We start from the raw sequence: 21,093 nt of genomic DNA, 5'->3' as shown, positions 1-21,093 counted from the left end.
ACAAATGCATAAACCTACCTTCTTCCCCTTTAAAAATAGTCTGGAAGTATTAAACAGCTTACTATGCAGAGCTAACTTTGCTAGAAGTTAGCATGAAACCGGAGAGATGTGTATGTGCACAGTGGTTTTAGTTCAAAAGTGTTGGCAAAGTAACTCTCTCACAGAAGTTAAAAACTGAAAGATTATCTCTGCTTAATCCCTGTTACCTGTCAAACTGGAGATTATTTTTTCTTCCCCACAGAAAGAGGAGTTGCCTGATCCAAAGGATGTAGAACTTTATGAATTTCGCTTCAGTGACTTCCCTGTTACAGAACACAATTTAATCAAGTGTGGGATACGACTGTTCTTTGAGATAAATGTTGTAGAAAAGTTCAAAGTACCAGCAGAGGTAAGATTCATTTTGCCTTGTTTTCCTAAGCCTGTGCTATATGAAACAAAGGACACAACGTTATACTTGAATACCTAGTATGCCACTAATTGAGTACTAAATATGAGGCAGATCCACTCTTGCATTCACTACAGTACATATTCAGCCCTCATGCCCCAGGACCTCTAGTCAACTAAGCCAGGAAACAGCCAGCAGTACCACATAGGAAAGGCAGGTTGAAGTGTGTGGTATAGACAGGCAGGCCCACTGGCATCCTTCCTCTTATTCAGCTGCTCCTGAGAACTGTGACATCAATTGGCCATCAGTGTTCCACTTTTCATTATTATGTCCAAGTCTGCACACATCCTACCAATTTTCTTCTATGCACCACTGTGAAAGTTCACATAGGAATAGCAGACTTCCTTGTTCATATATTGATAGGAAACATACCTCACGCATAAAAGCAAAACCTTTCCCAAAACTTTTCAAGATTGGAGCAAATGTGAGTTTGCAAAGCTAAAAGGATAAAGTAATCTTTGAAAAAGCCAAACATGTAAAACATCAGAAAGGACTGGTTCAGACAATCCTGTTCTTACTGGCATTACTGTCTGCCCCTGATTGTTCAATCATACAGTACGAGTGAGAAGCGCAGGAGTGTTGCTTCGGGCAAAGTCTACCATATCGGAGCTTCATAGACATATATTAGGAACACAGAAGCACAGGAAGCTGCCTTATACCAAGTCAGACCATTGGTCCATCCTCTAGTTCACTATTGTCTATACTGACTGACAGCGGCACCCCAGGATTTCAGACGGGGGGCATTCCTAGCCCTACCTGGAGATGCCAGGGATTGAACCTGAGATCTTCTTTATGGAAAGCAGATGTTCTTCTGAGCCATGACTAGGACAGAGCCATTGCTGCATCTAAGATCTGTGAATTCCTGATTGACGAATAGAGGTCAACGATCTGAGCCATACAACACACTCCACCCAGACGTTCTTCTCTGCAAGCCCTATGGAAATGAAGAGAAGCAGTGCGATCATACCACAGTGCTCTGGTACAGCTGACATGAATTTCAATGAGCCTGCAGGTGGTCTGTGCACCATGTTGATGAGCATATAGGGATACCATTTGGACTTTCTGCCTCAGGCAGTTACTTATACTTGAGAATACCTGGGAATCCTCATATCAGTGAAAATATATTTCTGGCTTCAGGCATAAGATTAAGAACATAAGAAGAGTCCTGCTGGATCAGACCTACGGCCCATCCAGTCTAGCATTCTCTTCCCACAGGGGCCAACCAATTGGCTTGACTATGGGAAGCCGACAAGCAGGACATGAAATCAAGATTAGAATTCTCAGCTTTATTAATACAGCCAATTTTATAACTGTAGTGAAAGTGCCACTTCTTTGTTTACAGGACTTACCAGTACAGAGAACTAAATGCCTTTTATTTGTCACAGGTGCTTACAAGATGGATGTATACTGTGAGAAAAGGGTATCATGATATCACTTACCACAACTGGCGGCATGGATTCAACGTCGGGCAAACCATGTTTACCCTTTTGATGGTATCATTTGTTACTCTGGATCTATGCCTAAATTTGCTTTTCATTGTAACACAGATATGACAAGCTAAAAAAACCCTCTTATCTTTATATAGACAGGTAAAATAAAGAAATATTATACCGACCTAGAAGCTTTTGCTATGGTAGCTGCTGCTTTCTGCCATGACATTGATCACAGAGGAACCAACAATTTGTATCAAATGAAGTAAGTGATACCTACTAATGTACATTTAGAATAATTGTGTTAAATGAAAGAAACAATGGGTTGTATTCAACTAAGTCCTACTCAGAGTAGGCCCACTGAAATTAATGAACCTAAGTTAGTTGTGCCCATTAACTTCAATGGGTCTACTTTGAATATGACTAGTATTATCACCCATTGCTTGATAGCAGTGAAAAATTACCGTATCAGTGTGAGCTTAGTGTAGGGCACTAGTCTTCATTGTAAGCAGTACATGCCTAATTAGAACATAAATTAAAAAGAACCTTGATGGATCAGACCACAGATCCATCCAGCCCAAGATCCTGTTTTCTGCAGTGGCCCATAGGATACCTCCGGGAAGTTCGTATGTAATGGTTACATTTATAATAATTCTGAGATCTTTTCGGGGGCAGTGTGCCACATTTATTTGTTCAGATAAGTGCCTACTGCAAAAGTCACACTCATATTTCGATTCACTTCCATCCCTCTCTTATTCCTATACAGTCAGTTGCCTGTTGCTACTTCATGAGCAGTCAGGAAGGCACAGGAGAGAATCTATCCAACGCATACAGGCTTTTCCTGTTTTTCCATGGCCCATGGTTAATGTACTTGACCTTGTGGTCCTGAGGAAGTAATTTAGGGGAAGTCCTCCAGATTATCTATGACTGTTACGGTGGAAATATTCTGGGTAACAGCTAGTGTTTCTCAGCATATTCTCTGGGTAAACTGCCACACATGCACATTCATGCAGGTTCTGGCAAGACCCAAAATGGTTACACTTAAACTAAGGAGGTGATGAAGTATATCTTAATATATTTAAGAGACAAGGCATGAAGGTAATAGTTCTCTCCTGTTATTGCTCTCCATCCATAGGTATTCATGGACATGCTGCCTCTGAACCCAGAGGTTCCATATACCGTTATGGCTGGTAGTAATTGATAAGATTTATTCTCTATTAATTTGATCCCCTTTTCAAATCATCTAAGCTAGTGGCCATCCCCATATTTTCTGGCAGTGAATTCAGTAAACTAATGATGTGCCGTGTGAACTAAGCAAGTGCTTCTTTTTTTCTGTTTGTCCTAATTCATTTTATTGGATAACTGATGGTGGTATCATGAGAAAGGGAGAAGTGGATGCTTCTTTTCTTTCATGGACGTGAATGACTCCTATTGATATTTTTTGGTGGGGGGAGGGGAGAGATTGCAGAACTAGAATCAGGAATGCTGTTGAGATGGGGCAAACCATCCTATTTTGCTAATACTGATGACCCCAGTGTCATGGGCTCAACATCAAACGCTCAACATCAAAGGTCCTCCTCTGGGTGCCTACTCTGAGGGAAGCTTGGTGGATGGCAACAAGGGAGAGGGCCTTCTCAGTGGTGGCCCTCAAATTACGGAATGATCTTCCTGACAAGGTGCACCTGGTGCCAACCCTGTTATCTTTTCGGCGCCAGGTCAAGACTTTCCTCTTCTCCCAAGCATTTTAACAGCATTTGAATAACATGTGTTTTTAACTTGCTTATCTGTTGTTATGGGTTTTAATGGTTTAAATTTGTTTTTAATTGTTGTAAACCGCCCAGAGAGCTTCGGCTATGGTATATAAATTCAATAAATCAAATCAAATCAAATGGGGAGGGAGAGACAAATTTTGGGCCTGTCTCACCGGTGTATCTGATACAGACCTTTTCCATACAGAATTCAATTGAAGCCATTCACTTTTATGGGAGAAAGGAAATACATTTGGTCAAACTGATAGGCACTTCATTAGCACATGCACCAAAAAAGGATGGGTTCCTTTGATTTCTTTGAGAAAAGTTTACAGGCAAGTGCAAAGACCCCCTTCTCTGCATCTGGGTTTAATTTTTTTTAAATGAACTGTTTAGTAAGGCATTTTTGCTTTTCAAAAAACAATACAAAAAGACTGATCATTCCCCCTTCTCTGCAGGATGCTATCCTCCCACTCCTCCCACTATCTATTGATTTTTAATGGTTAATAAAATGAAGAATAAAGAAGAGGAAGAAGGGGGGAAGGAATATGAAATGGGACACTGGGTTTAAGCTAACCATAGAATTCAATTTTTGCCCTACTTTGTAAGCTCGCCTTTCTTAAATAAATGCACCTCTGAAAACAAAGACTACCCTGCTGTAATATGGTACTGCCCTTGATGACTTTCAGATGCTATAATTGGTGGAGAACAGCTTATGGCAGGTCTAAAGTCAGGGATGGACTAGCAGGAAGCAGGCCTGGCACTAGCGGGCAGCCAGGCGGAAGCTCCCGCTCCATGATCCTCAGCAGCATTGGATTGCAGTAACCAATGACCCGGCGCTGCCACAGATCACAGAGTGGGAGTTCCCAGGCAACACACACCTACCCCTGGTAAAGGTGATGCAGGCTTAAATGATGATGGTGGAGATGCCCCTAAGTGGTTGATGCCCCACCCCTGCTGCCATCTTGGGTGATGGAAGGCATGCACACTGAGTGTGTGCACTAACACAGGAGGTAGGTGAGGCAGACAAGCCCATTTATGCCCCATGCTGCCTGCATCAAGAAGGGGTGTTGAGGGTTTGGCACTGCAGGCCCAGGTCAGGCTGGTGCCCAAGGGCCCAGTCATGCCTGGTGCCAGCCTTGGCAGGAAGACATGTTGTTGGTATTCCATGATTGCGAATGGTTTCCTTTTAATTAAAAGCAACTTAGTGTGGATATGCTCTACAGTATATAAGACCATGATTTAGAATTATACATTATGAAATATTTTAAACTGTATAATTATATTCCAACAGGTCAGCAGCTCCATTGGCAAGACTTCATGGCTCTTCCATTTTAGAAAGGCACCATCTAGAGTACAGTAAAACATTGCTACAAGATGAGGTCTGTGTCTATGTCTGAATCACATATTTGTACTTATTCTATGCAAAAAATATTTTATTAGCTACAGTTAAACAGCATAATCAATAGGTACTGCTATCCCTAGGTTTTGGATAAGTAGGAAATATTAAGATAGATGTACTTGAAGTAGATGTAAGCTATATTAATTTGCAAAAATCTCCATATTGCAGAGTTTAAACATCTTCCAGAACCTAAATAAGCGCCAGTTTGAAACTGTTTTACATTTATTTGAAGTTGCAATCATAGCAACTGACTTGGCTTTATATTTCAAGTAAGTGCTAAATTCTTTCCTACTAAAGCATTACCTCCTTATACAACTTAAATGCAACTACTGTAACCATTTTATAATTTAAAAAATATTATTTTTCTATATAGAGTTTGTCATTCTTTGAGCCTACTAGTTTAAAAATCTTCTTCAGATTAACTTTAATAAAAAGTAAAGATAAACATAAATACTGGGATAAATATATGGCTTTTCTAGTTATATCTGAAATGAATGTCTCTGTCTCATGTGAAAAAGGCCGGTTATGTACACTACATACATATTGGTGCGTATATGAAGCATACCAGAAAATTGATGATAATATGATTCCTTTCTAAATCTTAGAAATGGTTTGACTGACAGAGTTAGTCCATCAGATTATTACTACAATTAGAATCATGGCTCAATTGAATTTAGCGCATAATTTCCATCAGTGCTTCTTATTGTTGGTCTTCAGAATTCAATTTCAGAGGCCCATATTGGGCTCCTGGAAACTAAAATGCCTCAGCAGGCCATAAAAGAAACCATGTATGCATTGTAAGAATCATAATATTTTCACAGGAAGAGGACTATGTTTCAAAAGATTGTGGATGCAATTGAAAAAATGGAAAAAGAAGAGGATGCAATTAAATATATATCTATGGACCCAACCAAAAAGGAAGTAATCATGTAGGTCAATTTTATTTTATTCTTCTTCCAACATGGATGGTATTGTTTTCCCTCTTTCTGTAATCTATTATCTTTATTTAAAGGGCTATGATGATGACTGGCTGTGACTTATCTGCTATCACTAAACCTTGGGAGGTGCAAAGTGAGGTGAGTATCTTCAGAGTCAAAAGGGTGGGGGCCGCCTGATTGGCGGACAAGAAAAGAGGCATGTGCAGACCGGAGGGGGGTACCGGGGGGGGGAATGGGGAGCCATGACATTAAAAGGCTAGGAAAGGTGCAGGTGGCCAGTTTAGGGGAACAAGGGATAGATGCATAATATCCATCCCCTGTTCCGGGCCTGTCCATAACCAGAAGACAACTAGGGGACGCAGGACTCCATCCGCCCTTCGACTGCTGTTATGCAACGCCAGGTCTGTGGTGCAGAAAACATCGCTCATCCATGACTTGATCTTGGATGAGAACGCAGACCTGGTGTGTATTACGGAGACTTGGCTGGATGAGGCCTCAGCTCCTACGCTTGAGGCCATGTGTCCGGCCGGTTTCCAATATGCACAGCAGCCAAGGGTTGGTAGGCGGGGAGGGGGAGTGGCAGTCATCTATTGAGGGTCCTTGGTTTTTGCCAGGCCCCCTCTCCATGAGACCAAGTTTGTTGACTGCATGTACTGGAGGTTGGGCCCAAAGGGCAGTTTAGGGATTCTGCTTGTGTACCGCCCACCCCGCAACACAGCAGACTCTCTGGCCGAGGTGCTCGAGGTGATCTCGGGTGTACGGATGCTTTCCCCCAACCTATTAGTTTTGGGGGACTTCAACGTGCATGCCGAGACCGTCCTCACTGGAGCCCCTCGGGATTTCATGGAAACCATGACTTCCTGGGAACTGCACCTTAGTAATATAGGGCCCACCCATGTAGCCGGTCATGCTCTTGACCTTGTGTTTGTCTCAGGAGGGGAGGGAAGTGCTCTGAAAATGGGGACTGTTCTTTCTAACCCCATGTCATGGTCAGATCACTACCTGGTGAATATGGACCTCTCAATGCCACACACCCTCCGCAGGGGACAAGGACTTATTAAGATGGTCCGCCCCAGACGCCTGATGGATCCTAAAGGATTCCTGAATGCGCTGGGAGAATTGGAGCCGGCTGAAGGCCGCCCAGTCGAAACCCTGGTGATGGAGTGGAATAAGGAGATCACTAGGGCAGTAGACTGGGTGGCACCAAAACATCCTCTCCCCCTGAATAGAGCTCAGATAGCACCCTGGTATACACCACGGCTCCGGGGTCTGAGACCGGAGGTGAGACGACTAGAGCGCCGGTGGCAGAAATCTCGCTCTGAAGATGATCGGACACTGGTTAGAGCAGCAATTGCTGCCTACCAGGTGGCAACAAAGGCAACAAAGAGGGAATTCTTTGCTGCCTCTATTGCGTCCGCAGAGTGTTGTCCCAGGAGGTTGTTCCAAGTGGTCCGAAATCTGGTCGGTCCAGTTGCTAAGGAACCCATGGAGCATTCTAAAGCCTTCTGTGACACATTTGCTAAACACTTTGCCGATAAAATCGAACATCTGAAGAGCATGATTCCGTATGCCGTGGAGACAGGAAGTGAGCCAGAGCCAGCCAGTTGCATTCCAGTCCGGTGGGATCGGTTTCAGCCTCTTCCCTCTGAGGAAGTGGACAAGGTGCTCTCTACTGTGAAGCCAACCACCTGTCTGCTGGATCCTTGCCCCTTGTGGCTCATTATGAGCTGCAATGAGAGACTGAGCGAAGGGATCAAGGCAATAGTAAACGCATCCTTGGAAGAGGGTGCAATGCCATTAGCCCTCAAGGAGGCAGTTATAAAGCCCATCTTGAAAAAGTCCTCCTTGGATCCCCAAGAGTTAAATAACTTCCGCCCAGTCTCTAATTTACCATTTCTGGGCAAGGTGATTGAGCGAGTGGTGGCCAAACAGTTACAGACACACTTGCATGAAGCGGATTATCTAGATCCATTCCAATCGGGCTTCAGGACTGGACATGGAACTGAAACAGCCTTGGTCGCCCTGGTGGATGATATGAGGAGGGTGTTGGATAGGGGAGAATATACCTTCCTCGTCCTCCTGGATCTCTCAGCGGCCTTCGATACCGTCGACCACGGTATCCTCTTAGATCGTCTGGAAGGATTAGGAATAGGGGGTACTGTTCTACGGTGGCGCCGTTCCTATCTCTCAGACAGATGCCAATGGGTGGCATTGGGGGATGAGGTCTCAGACCCTTGGCCTCTCAATTGTGGAGTGCCACAGGGTTCTATCCTCTCCCCCATGCTATTCAACATCTATGTAAAGCCGCTGGGGGCCATCATCAGGAGATTTGGGCTGCGGTGCCACCAATATGCGGATGACACTCAGCTCTATCTCTTGTTTAAGTCCTCACCAGAGATGGCTGTGGATACCATGTCCAAGTGCCTGGAATCCGTAAGTGAATGGATGGAAAGGAATAGGCTGAAACTAAATCCCAACAAGACCAAGGTGTTGCTCATGGGAGATAGAAGCAGATTGGGGGATATAGACCTGGTGTTTAATGGGGTAAGATTACCCTTAAAAGACCAGGTCCACAGCCTCGGGGTCATTCTTGACTCCCAGCTGTCCATGGAGGCTCAGGTTTTGGCAGTGAGCCGGGCAGCTTGGTATCAATTACATCTGATAAGGAGGCTGCAACCCTACCTTCCTGCCCATCTGCTCCCACGGGTGATACATGCCCTGGTCTTCTCCCGCTTAGACTACTGTAATGCGCTCTACGTGGGGCTACCCTTGAAAACGGTCCGGAAATTACAACTGATACAGAATGCGGCGGCACGTTTGATTAAGAACAGCCGTCGCTGTGATCATATCACTCCGGTGTTAATAGATCTACACTGGCTGCCAGTTGTTTTCCGGGCCCAATTCAAGGTGTTGGTGTTGACCTTTAAAGCCCTATACGGTTTCGGCCCAGTTTATCTGAAGGAGCGCCTCCAGCATCACCAATTATGCCGCCTAACAAGATCAGCCACACAAGACCTTCTCTCGGTCCCACCAGTTAAGATGGCGAGGCTGGTGTGGACCAGAGAGAGGGCATTTTCGATTGTGGCCCCCACCCTCTGGAACTCCCTTCCTTTTGACCTCCGCCATGCCCCTTCCTTGATAGGTTTCCGCCGAGCCTTAAAGACCTGGCTGTTCAGGCAGGCCTACGGGACATCTGGGGTGGGTTAATTTTTTAATATGGTAAAATTAATTATTGTTGCAGTCCTCATTGGCTTTTATTGTATTTTACTGTGAAGTTGTATGTCGCCTAGAGTGGCCGTTAATTCGGCCAGATAGGCGACTGACAAATAAAATTTTATTATTATTATTATTATGACATTTTAATTCAGATAAAATATCTGATGCCTTTCTTTTAGTAAAAAAGACAGTGACTGGCCCAAGGGAACCCAGTGAGCTTTATGGCTGAGAGGGGATTACCTTGGTCTCCCAGATCATAGTTCAGTACTCTGTTATAGCACACTGGCTCTGTTGAAGTGAGAATGTATATATCTGAAGGTGTTTATTTCCACATTTGCTCCCTGCTTTTTGACTCTTTTCCCAAACAACAATAATGACATAGGAATTCAGCAAGTTCACAAAAGCAGTCCTGCTGTTCAGGCCAAAGGTCCATCTGGTCCAAGCACCCTGTTTGCAACAGTGGCCATCCAGATGGCTCTGCAAAGGTTTCAAGTGGGGCTGAAAGGGAAAAGCTTGTCCTTGTCCTTTGCCATCCCCAGTAACTGGTATTCAGACATGTCTCTGAACATAACTAATAGACACTGAGAGACCAATCATTCTGGTTTTTTAAAAGGCCTTGGAAGGCCTTTTAAAGCCTTCTAAGGCAGGCCATAACCATATCTTGTGGCAGTGAATGCCATAAATTAGGCATTTCCAGACTAACTAGCCATGCTACTCTGTTGCAGCAAAACCAGCGAAGAGTCTGTGTGGCACCTTAAAGACTAAACAATTTGTATGGCATAAGTTGATTATGTATTGTGTGAGCTACATCATTTATGGAACCTGAAAGTACTACCAATCCATCAGGTGACACCAAGCTCTAATACTCCGAGAGAGGGAGAAAATGCTGTCTTTGTTCCAGACACTTCATAATTATTATAAACCTCTATGCCCCCCTCCCTTAGTTCACTTTTATCTAGATTTAAAAAGCCCAAACACTTTCGCCTTTCCTCACAGGGAAGGCACTTCAGCTTCTTCAACCTTCTTGGACATTTTTGTTGCTCTTTTCTGCCTGCACCTTCTCCTACTCTGCATCCTCATTTTGAGATGGGACAACCAGAACTGTGCAGAGTATATACCAAACGTGGCTGTACCAAGTTATGTGGAGGCATTATGATTCTTGCTGTTTTATTTTAAATCTCTTTCTAAATAACCCCTAACACTGATTTGAATTTTTTGGTTGTTCTTACACTCCCATTACAACTGAGCTGATGGCTTCATTGAGCTATCTCCACAATGCAATATAATCTCTTTCAGCCAAATTCAGATGCCAACACTATATGTGGTTTTTTTAATGCCCCGATATGCATCCTATTTAAAACAAAGTTATTTCAAAACCTAATTATTTAACCATAGGGAACTATCTAAAAATCAAATTATGGTCCCTTGTTATTATTTCTCCTTGCAGGATTCCCCCCGCCCCCCAATAACTGGCAGCTTTAATACACCCTATGCTATTTCAGTAAAGATTTTAAATACTGATAGTACACAGTATGTAAAATAATAGTTAATGGTGAAGTGCCAATCTTGTTACTGTTTGTATTAGTTTTAGTTGTCTCCTCCAGTGAAATGTGGAGGGTAAGCTTGAGGATGTGCAGGCAACACAGGTCCATGTTAGGGTTGCCAGGTTCCTGGCCTGAGATTGATACTGTATCTTTAGGAGAAGAGAAAGTCAGCCAAGTGCAGGTGTACTTGCAACACTGTAATGGGAAAAACCACAAGGTGGAATTCTCCCTTCGCCCTGCACAACTTTTAAAGATACAGAAGACCTCTTGGTTGCCAGGCCCGGCCTCCAAGAGGTCTTCTGTATCTTTAAAAGTTGTACAGGGGGAAGGGAGAATTCCACCTTGTGGTTTTTCCCATTACAGAGTTGCAAGAACACCTGCACTTGATACATACTTAGATGGAAGGCAGGGTGCCGACTGCCCCTGTTCAAAAACAAATCTGGATACCAATTTTGCAGCTAATTGCAGGATAGTTACCACACTTTTGTTGGAGGATGATTATTGAATGCTTGCTCTTCAGCATCAGAAACACAGGTTTCCAACCCCCTATAATAATAATAATAAAATTTTATTTAGCAGACGCCCATCTGTCCGACTGAACGGACACTCTGGGCGACGTACAATATAAAATACAATATAAAATACAATCTCCTTATATACATAATCATCACATTATTAATGTCATAACATCTCATCTAAAGACCATCTTACGCTGATACAGTGTAAAACCTAACCCACCCCAGAGATCCCATAGGCCTGCCTGAAGAGCCAGGTCTTCAAGGCTCGGCGAAAAGTCAACAGGGAGGGGGCATGCCGAAGGTCAAAGGGAAGTAAGTTCCAGAGGGTGGGGGCCACGATCGAAAAAGCCCTCTCCCTGGTCCGCACCAACCTAGTTGTCTTGGTCGGTGGGACCGAGAGAAGGTCCTGTGAGGCTGATCTTGTTTGGCGGCATATTCGGTGATACTGGAGGCGCTCCTTCAGATAAACTGGGCCGGAACCGTATAGGGTTTTAAAGGTTAAAACCAACACCTTGAATTGGGCCCGGTATACAACTGGCAACCAGTGTAATTCAATCAACACTGGGGTGATATGATCGCGGCGGCGGGTCTGCTTTATTAAGCGTGCCGCCGCATTTTGTACCAGCTGAAGTTTCCGGACCGTCTTCAAGGGTAACCCCACATAGAGCGCATTACAGTAGTCTAATCGAGAGGAGATCAGGGCATGTATCACTCGTGGGAGCAGATGTATGGGAAGATAGGGTCGCAGCCTCTGTACTAGATGAAGTTGGTACAAAGCTGCCCGGCTCACTGCAGAAACCTGAGCCTCCATAGACAGCTGGGAGTCCAAGATGACCCCGAGACTGCGGACCTGGTCCTTCAGGGGCAAACTCACCCCATTAAGTATCAGGTCAAAATCACCCAACCTTCCCTTGTCCCCCACTAGTAATACTTCGGTCTTATAGGGTTCAGCTTCAGCCTGTTCTCTCCCATCCATCCGCTTACGGACTCCAGGCACTTGGACAAGGTATCCACAGCCAACTCTGGTGAAGATTTAAATGAGAGATAGAGCTGCGTGTCATCCGCATATTGGTGACACTGCAGCCCAAAACTCCTGATGATGGCTCCCAGCGGTTTCATATAAATGTTAAATAGCATGGGAGAGAGGATAGAACCCTGTGGCACACCACAGTTGAGGGGCCAAGGGTCTGAAACCTCATCCCCCAACACTACCCGTTGATATCTATCGGAGAGATAGGAACGGAACCACTGTAAAACAGTGCCTCCTGTTCCCAATCCCTCCAGGCAACTCAACAGGATACCGTGGTCGACGGTATCGAAAGCTGCTGAGAGGTCCAGGAGGACGAGGAAGGTATGTTCTCCCCTATCCAACGCCCTCGTCATATCATCCACCAGAGCGACCAAGGCTGTTTCAGTTCCGTGTCCAGTCCTGAAGCCCGACTGGAAAGGATCTAAATAATCTGCTTCCTCCAAGTGGGTCTGTAGCTGCTTTGCCACCACACGCTCAATTACCTTGCCCAAGAACGGTAAATTGGAGACTGGGCGAAAGTTGTTTAAATCTTGGGGATCCAAGGAGGGCTTTTTCAGAATAGGTCTTATCACTGCCTCCTTGAGGGCTAATGGCATTACACCCTCCTCCAAGGATGCATTTACCATTGCCTTGATCCCATTGCCCAGTCTCTCTTTACAGCTCATAACGAGCCATGAAGGGCAAGGATCAAGTAAGCAAGTGGTTGGTTTTACAGTAGAGAGCACCTTGTCCACTTCATCAGAGAGAAGAGGCTGAAACCGATCCCAGCAGACCGAATTGCAACTGGCCGCCTCTGGACCACTACTTGTAACCACGACGTACGGAATCTTGTCCTTTAGGTGCTCGATTTTATCGGCAAAGTGTTTAACAAATGTGTCACAGGAGGCTTTTGATTGTTCCATAGGGTCCTGCGCTACTGGACCGACCAGGCTTCGGACCACTTGGAACAACCTCCTGGGACAACACTTTGCAGACGCAATAGAGGCAGCAAAGAATTGCCTCTTTGCTGCCTTTGTTGCCCGCTGGTAGGCCGCTATTGCTGCTCTAACCAGTGTCCGATCACCTTCAGTGCACGATTTCCGCCATCGCCGCTCTAGTCGTCTCACTTCCTGTCTCAGACTGCGTAACCGTGGTGTATACCAGGGTGCAGTCTGAGTTCTATTCAGGAGAATAGGTTTATTGCCATAGTGATCTCCCTATTCCACTCCATCACCAGGGCTTCGACCGGGTGGCCTTCAGTTAGCTCCAGATCACCCAGCGCATTCAGGAATCCAATAGGCTCCATCATGCGTCTGGGGCGGACCATCCTAATAGGTCCTTGTCCCCTGCGGAGGGTGTGCGGCACAGAGAGATCCAATTTCACCAGGTAGTGATCTGACCATGACACAGGGCTAGAAGAGACAGTCCCCATCTTCAGATCACTTTCCTTCTCTCCCGCGACAAATACAAGGTCAATGATATGGCCGGCTACATGGGTGGGACCCATATTACTTAGGTGCAGTTCCCATGAAGTCATGGTTTCAATGAAATCCCGAGGGGGTCCGGTGAGAATGGCCTCAGCATGCAAATTGAAATCCCCCAAAACCAATAAGTTTGCGGTAAACAACCGTACAGCTGCGACCACCTCGAGCACCTCGGCCAGGGAGTCTGCCATGCAGCGGGGTGGACGGTACACCAGCAGAATTCCTAAACTGCCCTTTGGTCCCAACCTCCAGTACATACAATCAACAAACTTGGTCTCGTGGAGAGGAGGTCTGGCGAAAACCAAGGACTCTCGATAAATAACTGCCACTCCCCCACCCCGCCTACCAATCCTCGGCTGCTGTGCATATCGGAAACCCGCTGGACACATGGCCTCAAGTATAGGAGCCGAGGCCTTGTCCAGCCAGGTCTCCGTAATGCACGCCAGGTCTGCATGCTCATCCAGAATAAGATTGTGGATGAGTGATGTTTTCTGAACTACAGACCTGGCGTTACATAACAGCAGTCGAAGGTTGGATGGAGTCTTACATCCCACAGTTATCTTCTGGTTTAGGGCAGGCCCAGAACAAGGGATGGGTACAATACATCTATCCCTTGTTCCCCTAACCTGGCGTGGCCTGCCACCTCCGCCCTTCCAGGGTCTGCCACCAAGCCTCACGATACCGTGGCTCCCCACATTATTCCCCTCCGGCTTACACATGTTCCCCTCCCCGTCTGCCGATCAGGCAGGCCCCCCACCCCTAAATTAGCTTAAAATTTTTAAAAAATCAAAAATAAAAATAATAATAAAATAAAATGAAAAATATAAAATAAAATAAAATAAAAAATGAAGAAAAATAAAAATAAAATAAAATAAAAAATAACAAAATTAAAATAAAAAAATAAATAAAATAAAATAAAAAGCCTCCGTCTTCCTTGATCCAGATGACGTTGGATGAACTCGCTTCCATTCGCTGGCACTTCTTTTTAACTCCTGCTGCCAGTCACTCTCTCATGTCCAAACAAGATGTCCTCAAGCCGACAAGCAAAGGCGGCGGCAGCACGGCCACAACAACGGGCGCAAGCCGCATCAGCGGCAACGATAACACAGACGCCCCAACGGGCTGCGGCAACGGGCATAGGCCGCAACTGCAGCAGTGAGGAAGCCTCCGCACCGATGAGCAGCCGTGGCGGCGGCAGCAGAACAATCCAAGCCGCGGCCCCAAGCGCTGGCCCCGAAGGCGCAAAACACCAGCCGCCAGAAATGTCCGGATCAGGCACAGCAACAGCGGCACGCAGCAAAAAAGCAGCGAAGCAGCACAGCCGCCGCACCAGCAGACACAGCCACAGCCACAACGGCGGACGGGGCCACCCGCAGACAGCCTTTCTGGTTTGCTGCATTAGATGTTACATTGAATTTAGGGCATTTCAACATTGTGTTCCAATGCTGCTTACGGTTTTGGTTGACTGTCCACCGAGAGATCAAAGAAGGCAATTGTCCATCACACAGCTGCCACGTACCTCAGAGCTGCCACATATGTCAGTGAATAGACAGCATTCTATTCAGCACTGCAAATAATATTGCATTTCCAGCTGTATATTTACACGCTATATTGGAGTAACATAGTGTATGCTGGAGAATACATTTATGCCTCCTTTGCTGCAATTCATTCCAATTGATAGCTGAATTCAGGACATGCTTGTGGTATTCCGAATGCATGGCAAATCTAGCTAATTACTGCATCAGTCATTTTTAAACATTCACAGCTATGATGACAAAAACACTTTCTCCTTCAACATTTTTGTGGAATGGGTTGAATACTGTTTTAGTTTATAATTACTTTGTAATCCTAAATTTTTAATAGAAACGATTTTACTCATTCCCAGGTTGCCATCATGGTTGCAAATAAATTTTGGGAACAAGGTGATCTTGAACGAACTGTCCTACAGCAACAGCCAATTGTAAGTGTTATGTTATACAGAATTGTTTTCAGTTTTAAAAATAAGAATTGATGACATTTCTATCGCATACTTTCTTCATTCCTTTCTAGCCTATGATGGACAGGAACAAAAGTGAGGAATTACCCAAGCTTCAAGTTGGTTTTATTGATGTTGTATGCACCTTTGTGTACAAGGTAAGATGAATAATTAAACTGCATGTTACTCAGTTTTTATAATTTAATTTGGAATTCCAGCCTATGGAATGATAAGGGACAAATATGCAAATTAAAATTAATATCATGGTTATGCATAAGTACTCCCTGCTAGCATTACTCAGTGCTTTTCATATTAAGACATCTAACCCCACTACTCTTTAACATTTCCCCTTCAATGTAAATAGCACTAGCTTATCCTATACCCATGCACTACAGACAGAACTCGACTTTCATCAACAAATGCATGATTCCTAATCCCATATGGCCTCTTAGGTGCAATGTGGGGCGTTTATTTATATTTTTAATATGTTATAAACTGCACTTTCATAGAAAATATAACAAGTCTGTGTACAACTTAAAAACACAATACTTATATAGTAACAACAGGAAAAACGTCAACAATATATCAATAAAAACAGGTTGGTAAAAAAAATCACATTCCAAAGGCCTGTCTGAACAATACAGTTTTGAAAAGACATCTGAAAGAAAGCAGGGACTCCTTCCCAGAGCTTGGAAGTAATTCGTTACAAATAACGAATTAGTTGTAATTCATTACTTTTTTGAGGGATGAGTGGGTAATTCCTTTACATTTTGATTGTAATAGAACTAGGAGTAATTTTATTACTTTTGTGCAGTAATTGTAATGTTTCCAACGTTACTTCTGGGCATTACTTGGGCGGGGGGAAGCAGGCGAAGTCTTCTGCTCCTCTGATTTGTGGATGAAAATCATGTGTCTCAAACTGGGCTTCTGTGCAGCATCGCTCTTCCCTCATGCTCTGTGGGTGGATAGGAGGCAATGAGGGAGGAGGTGGAGAGTGAGACGGGGTGGAGTGGAGAAAACAATAGTTTAAAAATGGATGGTGGTGGTGAAGAATGGAGTGGGAGGAAAAAGGAGCAGGAGGGCAAGAACATGGACAGAGGAGAAGCAAGCAGCAGCAGAATGGAAATAAAGAACTGTGGAGGTGAAAGATGACAACATGTGTTTGTGTGTGTGTGTGTGTGTGTGTAAATACAGTGTTTGCACTTGGCACACAAAGTGGCCTCCACCACCCTCTCTGGCTACTGTGCTGCATTTGCAATATTTTAACTTTTTTGCATCTTGGGAAAATGTTTGCTTGGGTGAGTGTCCCCTAGCTGGTGGCAGGGCAGGGTAGGGTCTGGGAGGTGGTTAAGTGAGAGAGATTATGCTTGCTGACTGAGTGGGGGGGGTGCACTTGGTTTGACGTGCAAAGATCTAAGTAGTGGCCTCTGCCTTCCTCCCCACCTCCCTTACCAGCGGAGAGACCACCATTGCTATCTTATGGATAAAAAGAATTATTCTACTACCTTTATATGTGTGTGTTTATTTTTAATGTTGTTTTGGGCTACTTAGATGTGCAGCAGCCAAGGCCAGCACCTTGTAGGTGTTTTTTTAAAAAGTAACTGCAATGTAATTGTAGTGATTACTTTTGAGAAAAAGTAATCAGCTACTTTCAGAGCAATTGTAACTGTAACGGTAATTACTACTTTTTGGGCCATGTAATTGTAACTGTAATTTGTTACTTTTTAAAAGTAATCTTCCAAGCTGTGCTCCAAACCATTTGCAGGTAAAGAGAAGTGGGTAGGGGATGCTCAAACCTCCCAGCACTTTTCCACATTTGACTGAGAAATCCAGTTTCCAAGCCAGGCTGGGGGGCAAAGTGGCAGGAAGGAGGAAGATAAACACCCTGCTGCCATTCACAACTTCTTTTCAGCAAATGCCATCCCATCCTGGCCTTTGCACATCAGAAGCAAACACAGGTTTGGAAATCCTATTTACCAGCCGACCCCTTGTTCTGCCCTGAGATCATAAAGCAAAATAAATCTCATTTTGTCATTGCACAGCCAGCTAAAGGTTACCTGTACATGCCAGCAGTATCTGTGTTATCACTGCCAATGCACCATTTCATGATGAACCGTCAATTTCTGGATCTGCACTATTTACTTAGGAATTCTCAAGGTTCCACAAGGAAATTACACCTATGTTTGATGGTCTTCAAAACAACCGAGTGGAATGGAAGTCACGAGCTGATGTGTATGAAGAAAAGATGAAAGCTATTGAGGAAGAAAAGAAAAGGCAGGAGGAAGAAGAAGCCAAGAAAGGTTAGGCATATGAAAAAATGAATTCCTATATGAAGCAAGTACATACATGCATATTGTCTGTAATTTTGAGAATTTTTTGCTGGATTTGATATTGAAGACAAAATTCCATTGAACTGTACTTTGTGGTAAGTGGGACAGAACATCATGAGATGGATGCAGTGATCCTGTAAGGTGAGCTCCCCATGTGAAACCTTCCACTGAAAGAAGGGGAGAAGGCAATTTTCATTGATTCTCCCCTTCTGCCCGCAGTCCCTCCATTTACCCCCCAAAATGTGCTTTGGAGTGGCTGGTGGCACTGGAACAGCATGAAAGGTGGCACACAATGAAGGGAGAATAGGTGAAAGTCACCTTCCTCCCCCTTCTATGGGCAACAGCCTTCAATGGATCACTAGCCCTTCTGTGAATGGAAAGGATCTCTGATTTTGCTGCTGGAACATCAATGTCATCTGCTCCAAGAATGTTGCTGTTACTTCTAACATTTTAGTTCAGGTACACCTTTGCTTGCAGTTCCTCTTCCAGGAAACACAATCCCACTTCTAACACCGGTGTTACACGTACCCCAAGCTCCGAGCAGTAAGAGATTTCAGGGGTGTCAGCACATATGTCGGGTTTGATTTCCTTAGAATGAAGGTCACTGGAGAATGGAGATGGTGGTGTCATTGTGATACATGTTTTTATTTATATACGTATAAAGGCTGTACTTAAGATGGAAGGGCATTAACACTCCAACAGAGCTTGCTCCCTCATTAGGTTTCAGAGGCGGGGAGTCATAGCTTTGGATTCAGCACAGAAAGAAAGGCAACCCTTTGTGTCTCTTCCCACTCCAGTTCAAGATGAAACCGACCTCTGGTTTGTTGTTCTCTCATGCTTACCAATAACATCACCTCAAGCTAGGGCAGAAATAGAAAGCCTGCCCCCATCAGCCCATCATCTGGAATCATCTCCAACTTATAATTTCTGTGGCAGTCAGACACATGTATTCTTTATTTATGCAAAGAGATATTTAACAGTCTTGGCTAAAGCCATGAACTTAACAAAGAGACTGGTTTGACTACTTTAGCAACCCCACTTTTTTATATAGAATTCTGTCATGCAGATATAAAACTACTGTTTTGGATTAGACCCCAAAGATGATATCCAGCCTAACTCGCAACTAGAGACATGCTAATTTCCATCCTTGGTGCTGAATTTTTCATTAATTTGCTTATTCTCTATCATTGTGGATCGGGTTTTTATGTAGTGATTTTCTGTGGGTATTCTCAAAAATGTTTTTTTTAAAAAAAAAACTGCCTCTAAAATATCGATATTAAGAACATTTTTTTTTCATTTATTGAAATTTCCTTTCAAAGTATTGACATTTCCTTTAAAATTATTGATATTAATATTAATATTTTTTGCAAGGAAAAAAAACCCTGATCAGTAAGAGTAGCGGTTAGTGGGCAAAGAACAAACATGAATCGATACCAGCTTGTTCTGTCAATGGAGTACTTTTGAACTGGCACCAGCCAACAGGTCCCATCTGTGCCAACTCCATAACAATGTTTAATTATATAATAAAGTTGATTGACAGTACAATCTCATATACATGTCTGCTCAGACGTAAGTCCCATTCAGTCCAGTTGAGCTTACTCTGAACATTTTGTTATGTTTTTAAGGAAAGCCTCCTGGATTAGGGCAAAGGGTCATCTAGTCCAGTAGCCTGTTCTTACAGTGGCCAACCAGATGCCTATGTGAAGCCCACAAGCAGGACATGAGTACATCAGCATTCTTCTTACTTTTGAGTCCCAGCAACTGATATTCAGATACATACTGGTATAGGATTGTAGTATATTTAGGTGCCATGGCAGACAGTGTGGTGGGGCAGAGGTGCTTACCTGACCTCCCGGCAGGTGAGTCACTGCTGCTTACTGGGAGGGGTGAGGTGGTAGTAAGGTTGACACAGTGGAAACACAACAGCAAAGCCAATCCTGTGCTCCTGCCAGTGTATTTTCACCATGCCACCCTCCCCACTGCCTCACCCCTCCCCTTCTTCCTCCTGGTAAGCAGCAGCAACTCACCCACCAGGAGGTTAGGTAAGTTCCTGTGCCCCACCATGCCATTCACTCTAGGCTGCAATCCTATACCCCCTTACCACGGAATAAGCCCACTGAACTCAGTGGGACTTACTTCTCTGAGTAGATATGTATAAGTTTGAGCTGTTGGTAGAAAAGTGGAAGAGCCACAGTGAAAAAATGCATTCATTTCCACTTTTGAAAATCCTGAGGAGAATCTCCCTTTACACAACACAGAAGCTGTAAGTATCAGTTTAGCTGGTGTGGTTGTCTATTGAACTAGTTTGAACTTTGTATCCTAAGTTTAAAAAGTAAGTTTAAACACTGGATGTGATTGGATGTGCAAACTTTGGGACTTGGGTTTTGCCAGCAGAAAGATAAGGAAAATGGCACAGGCGACTGAATCAACTCCATGTTGTGATGTTTTCACAAGTAAGAACATAAGAACATAAGAAGAGCCTGCTGGATCAGGCCAGTGGCCCATCTAGTCCAGCATCCTGTTCTCACAGTGGCCAACCAGGTGCCTGGGGGAAGCCCGCAAGCAGGACCCGAGTGCAAGAACACTCTCCCCTCCTGAGGCTTCCGGCAACTGGTTTTCAGAAGCATGCTGCCTCTGACTAGGGTGGCAGAGCACAGCCATCACGGCTAGTAGCCATTGATAGCCCTGTCCTCCATGAATTTGTCTAATCTTCTTTTAAAGCTATCCAAGCTGGTGGCCATTACTGCATCTTGTGGGAGCAAATTCCATAGTTTAACTATGCACTGAGTAAAGAAGTACTTCATTTTGTCTGTCCTGAATCTTCCAACATTCATCTTCTTTGAATGTCCACGAGTTCTAGTATTATGAGAGAGGGAGAAGAACTTTTCTCTGTCCACTTTCTCAATGCCATGCATAATTTTATACACTTCTATCATGTCTCTTCTGACCCGCCTTTTCTCTAAACTAAAAAGCCCCAAATGCTACAACCTTTCCTCGTAAGGGAGTCGCTGCATCCTCTTGATCATTCCGGTTGCCCTCCTCTGAACCTTTTCC

The 21,093-nt window shown here is 44.3% G+C and overlaps 1 protein-coding gene across 1 annotated transcript in view; it reads left to right on the top strand.

Annotated features, from left to right (window-relative positions):
* The window catches only part of PDE6C (phosphodiesterase 6C), a 75,674-nt gene extending 57,660 nt beyond the window's left edge, over window positions 1-18,014 (top strand). The window contains exons 11-20 of the mRNA XM_061634355.1: window positions 242-388; window positions 1,831-1,938; window positions 2,031-2,140; window positions 4,918-5,005; window positions 5,194-5,294; window positions 5,847-5,954; window positions 6,038-6,101; window positions 15,620-15,694; window positions 15,784-15,867; window positions 17,856-18,014. Of these exons, the coding sequence (XP_061490339.1) occupies window positions 242-388; window positions 1,831-1,938; window positions 2,031-2,140; window positions 4,918-5,005; window positions 5,194-5,294; window positions 5,847-5,954; window positions 6,038-6,101; window positions 15,620-15,694; window positions 15,784-15,867; window positions 17,856-18,014 (1,044 nt within the window). The remainder of the gene's footprint in view (window positions 1-241; window positions 389-1,830; window positions 1,939-2,030; window positions 2,141-4,917; window positions 5,006-5,193; window positions 5,295-5,846; window positions 5,955-6,037; window positions 6,102-15,619; window positions 15,695-15,783; window positions 15,868-17,855) is intronic.
* Window positions 18,015-21,093: the final 3,079 nt, after the last annotated feature.

This window comes from Rhineura floridana, chromosome 7 (assembly GCF_030035675.1).
Source record: "Rhineura floridana isolate rRhiFlo1 chromosome 7, rRhiFlo1.hap2, whole genome shotgun sequence".
In the NCBI taxonomy this organism is placed as follows: domain Eukaryota; kingdom Metazoa; phylum Chordata; class Lepidosauria; order Squamata; family Rhineuridae; genus Rhineura; species Rhineura floridana.
Note: the sequence above shows the minus strand (reverse complement) of the source record. Positions and strands in the feature narration are given on the sequence as shown.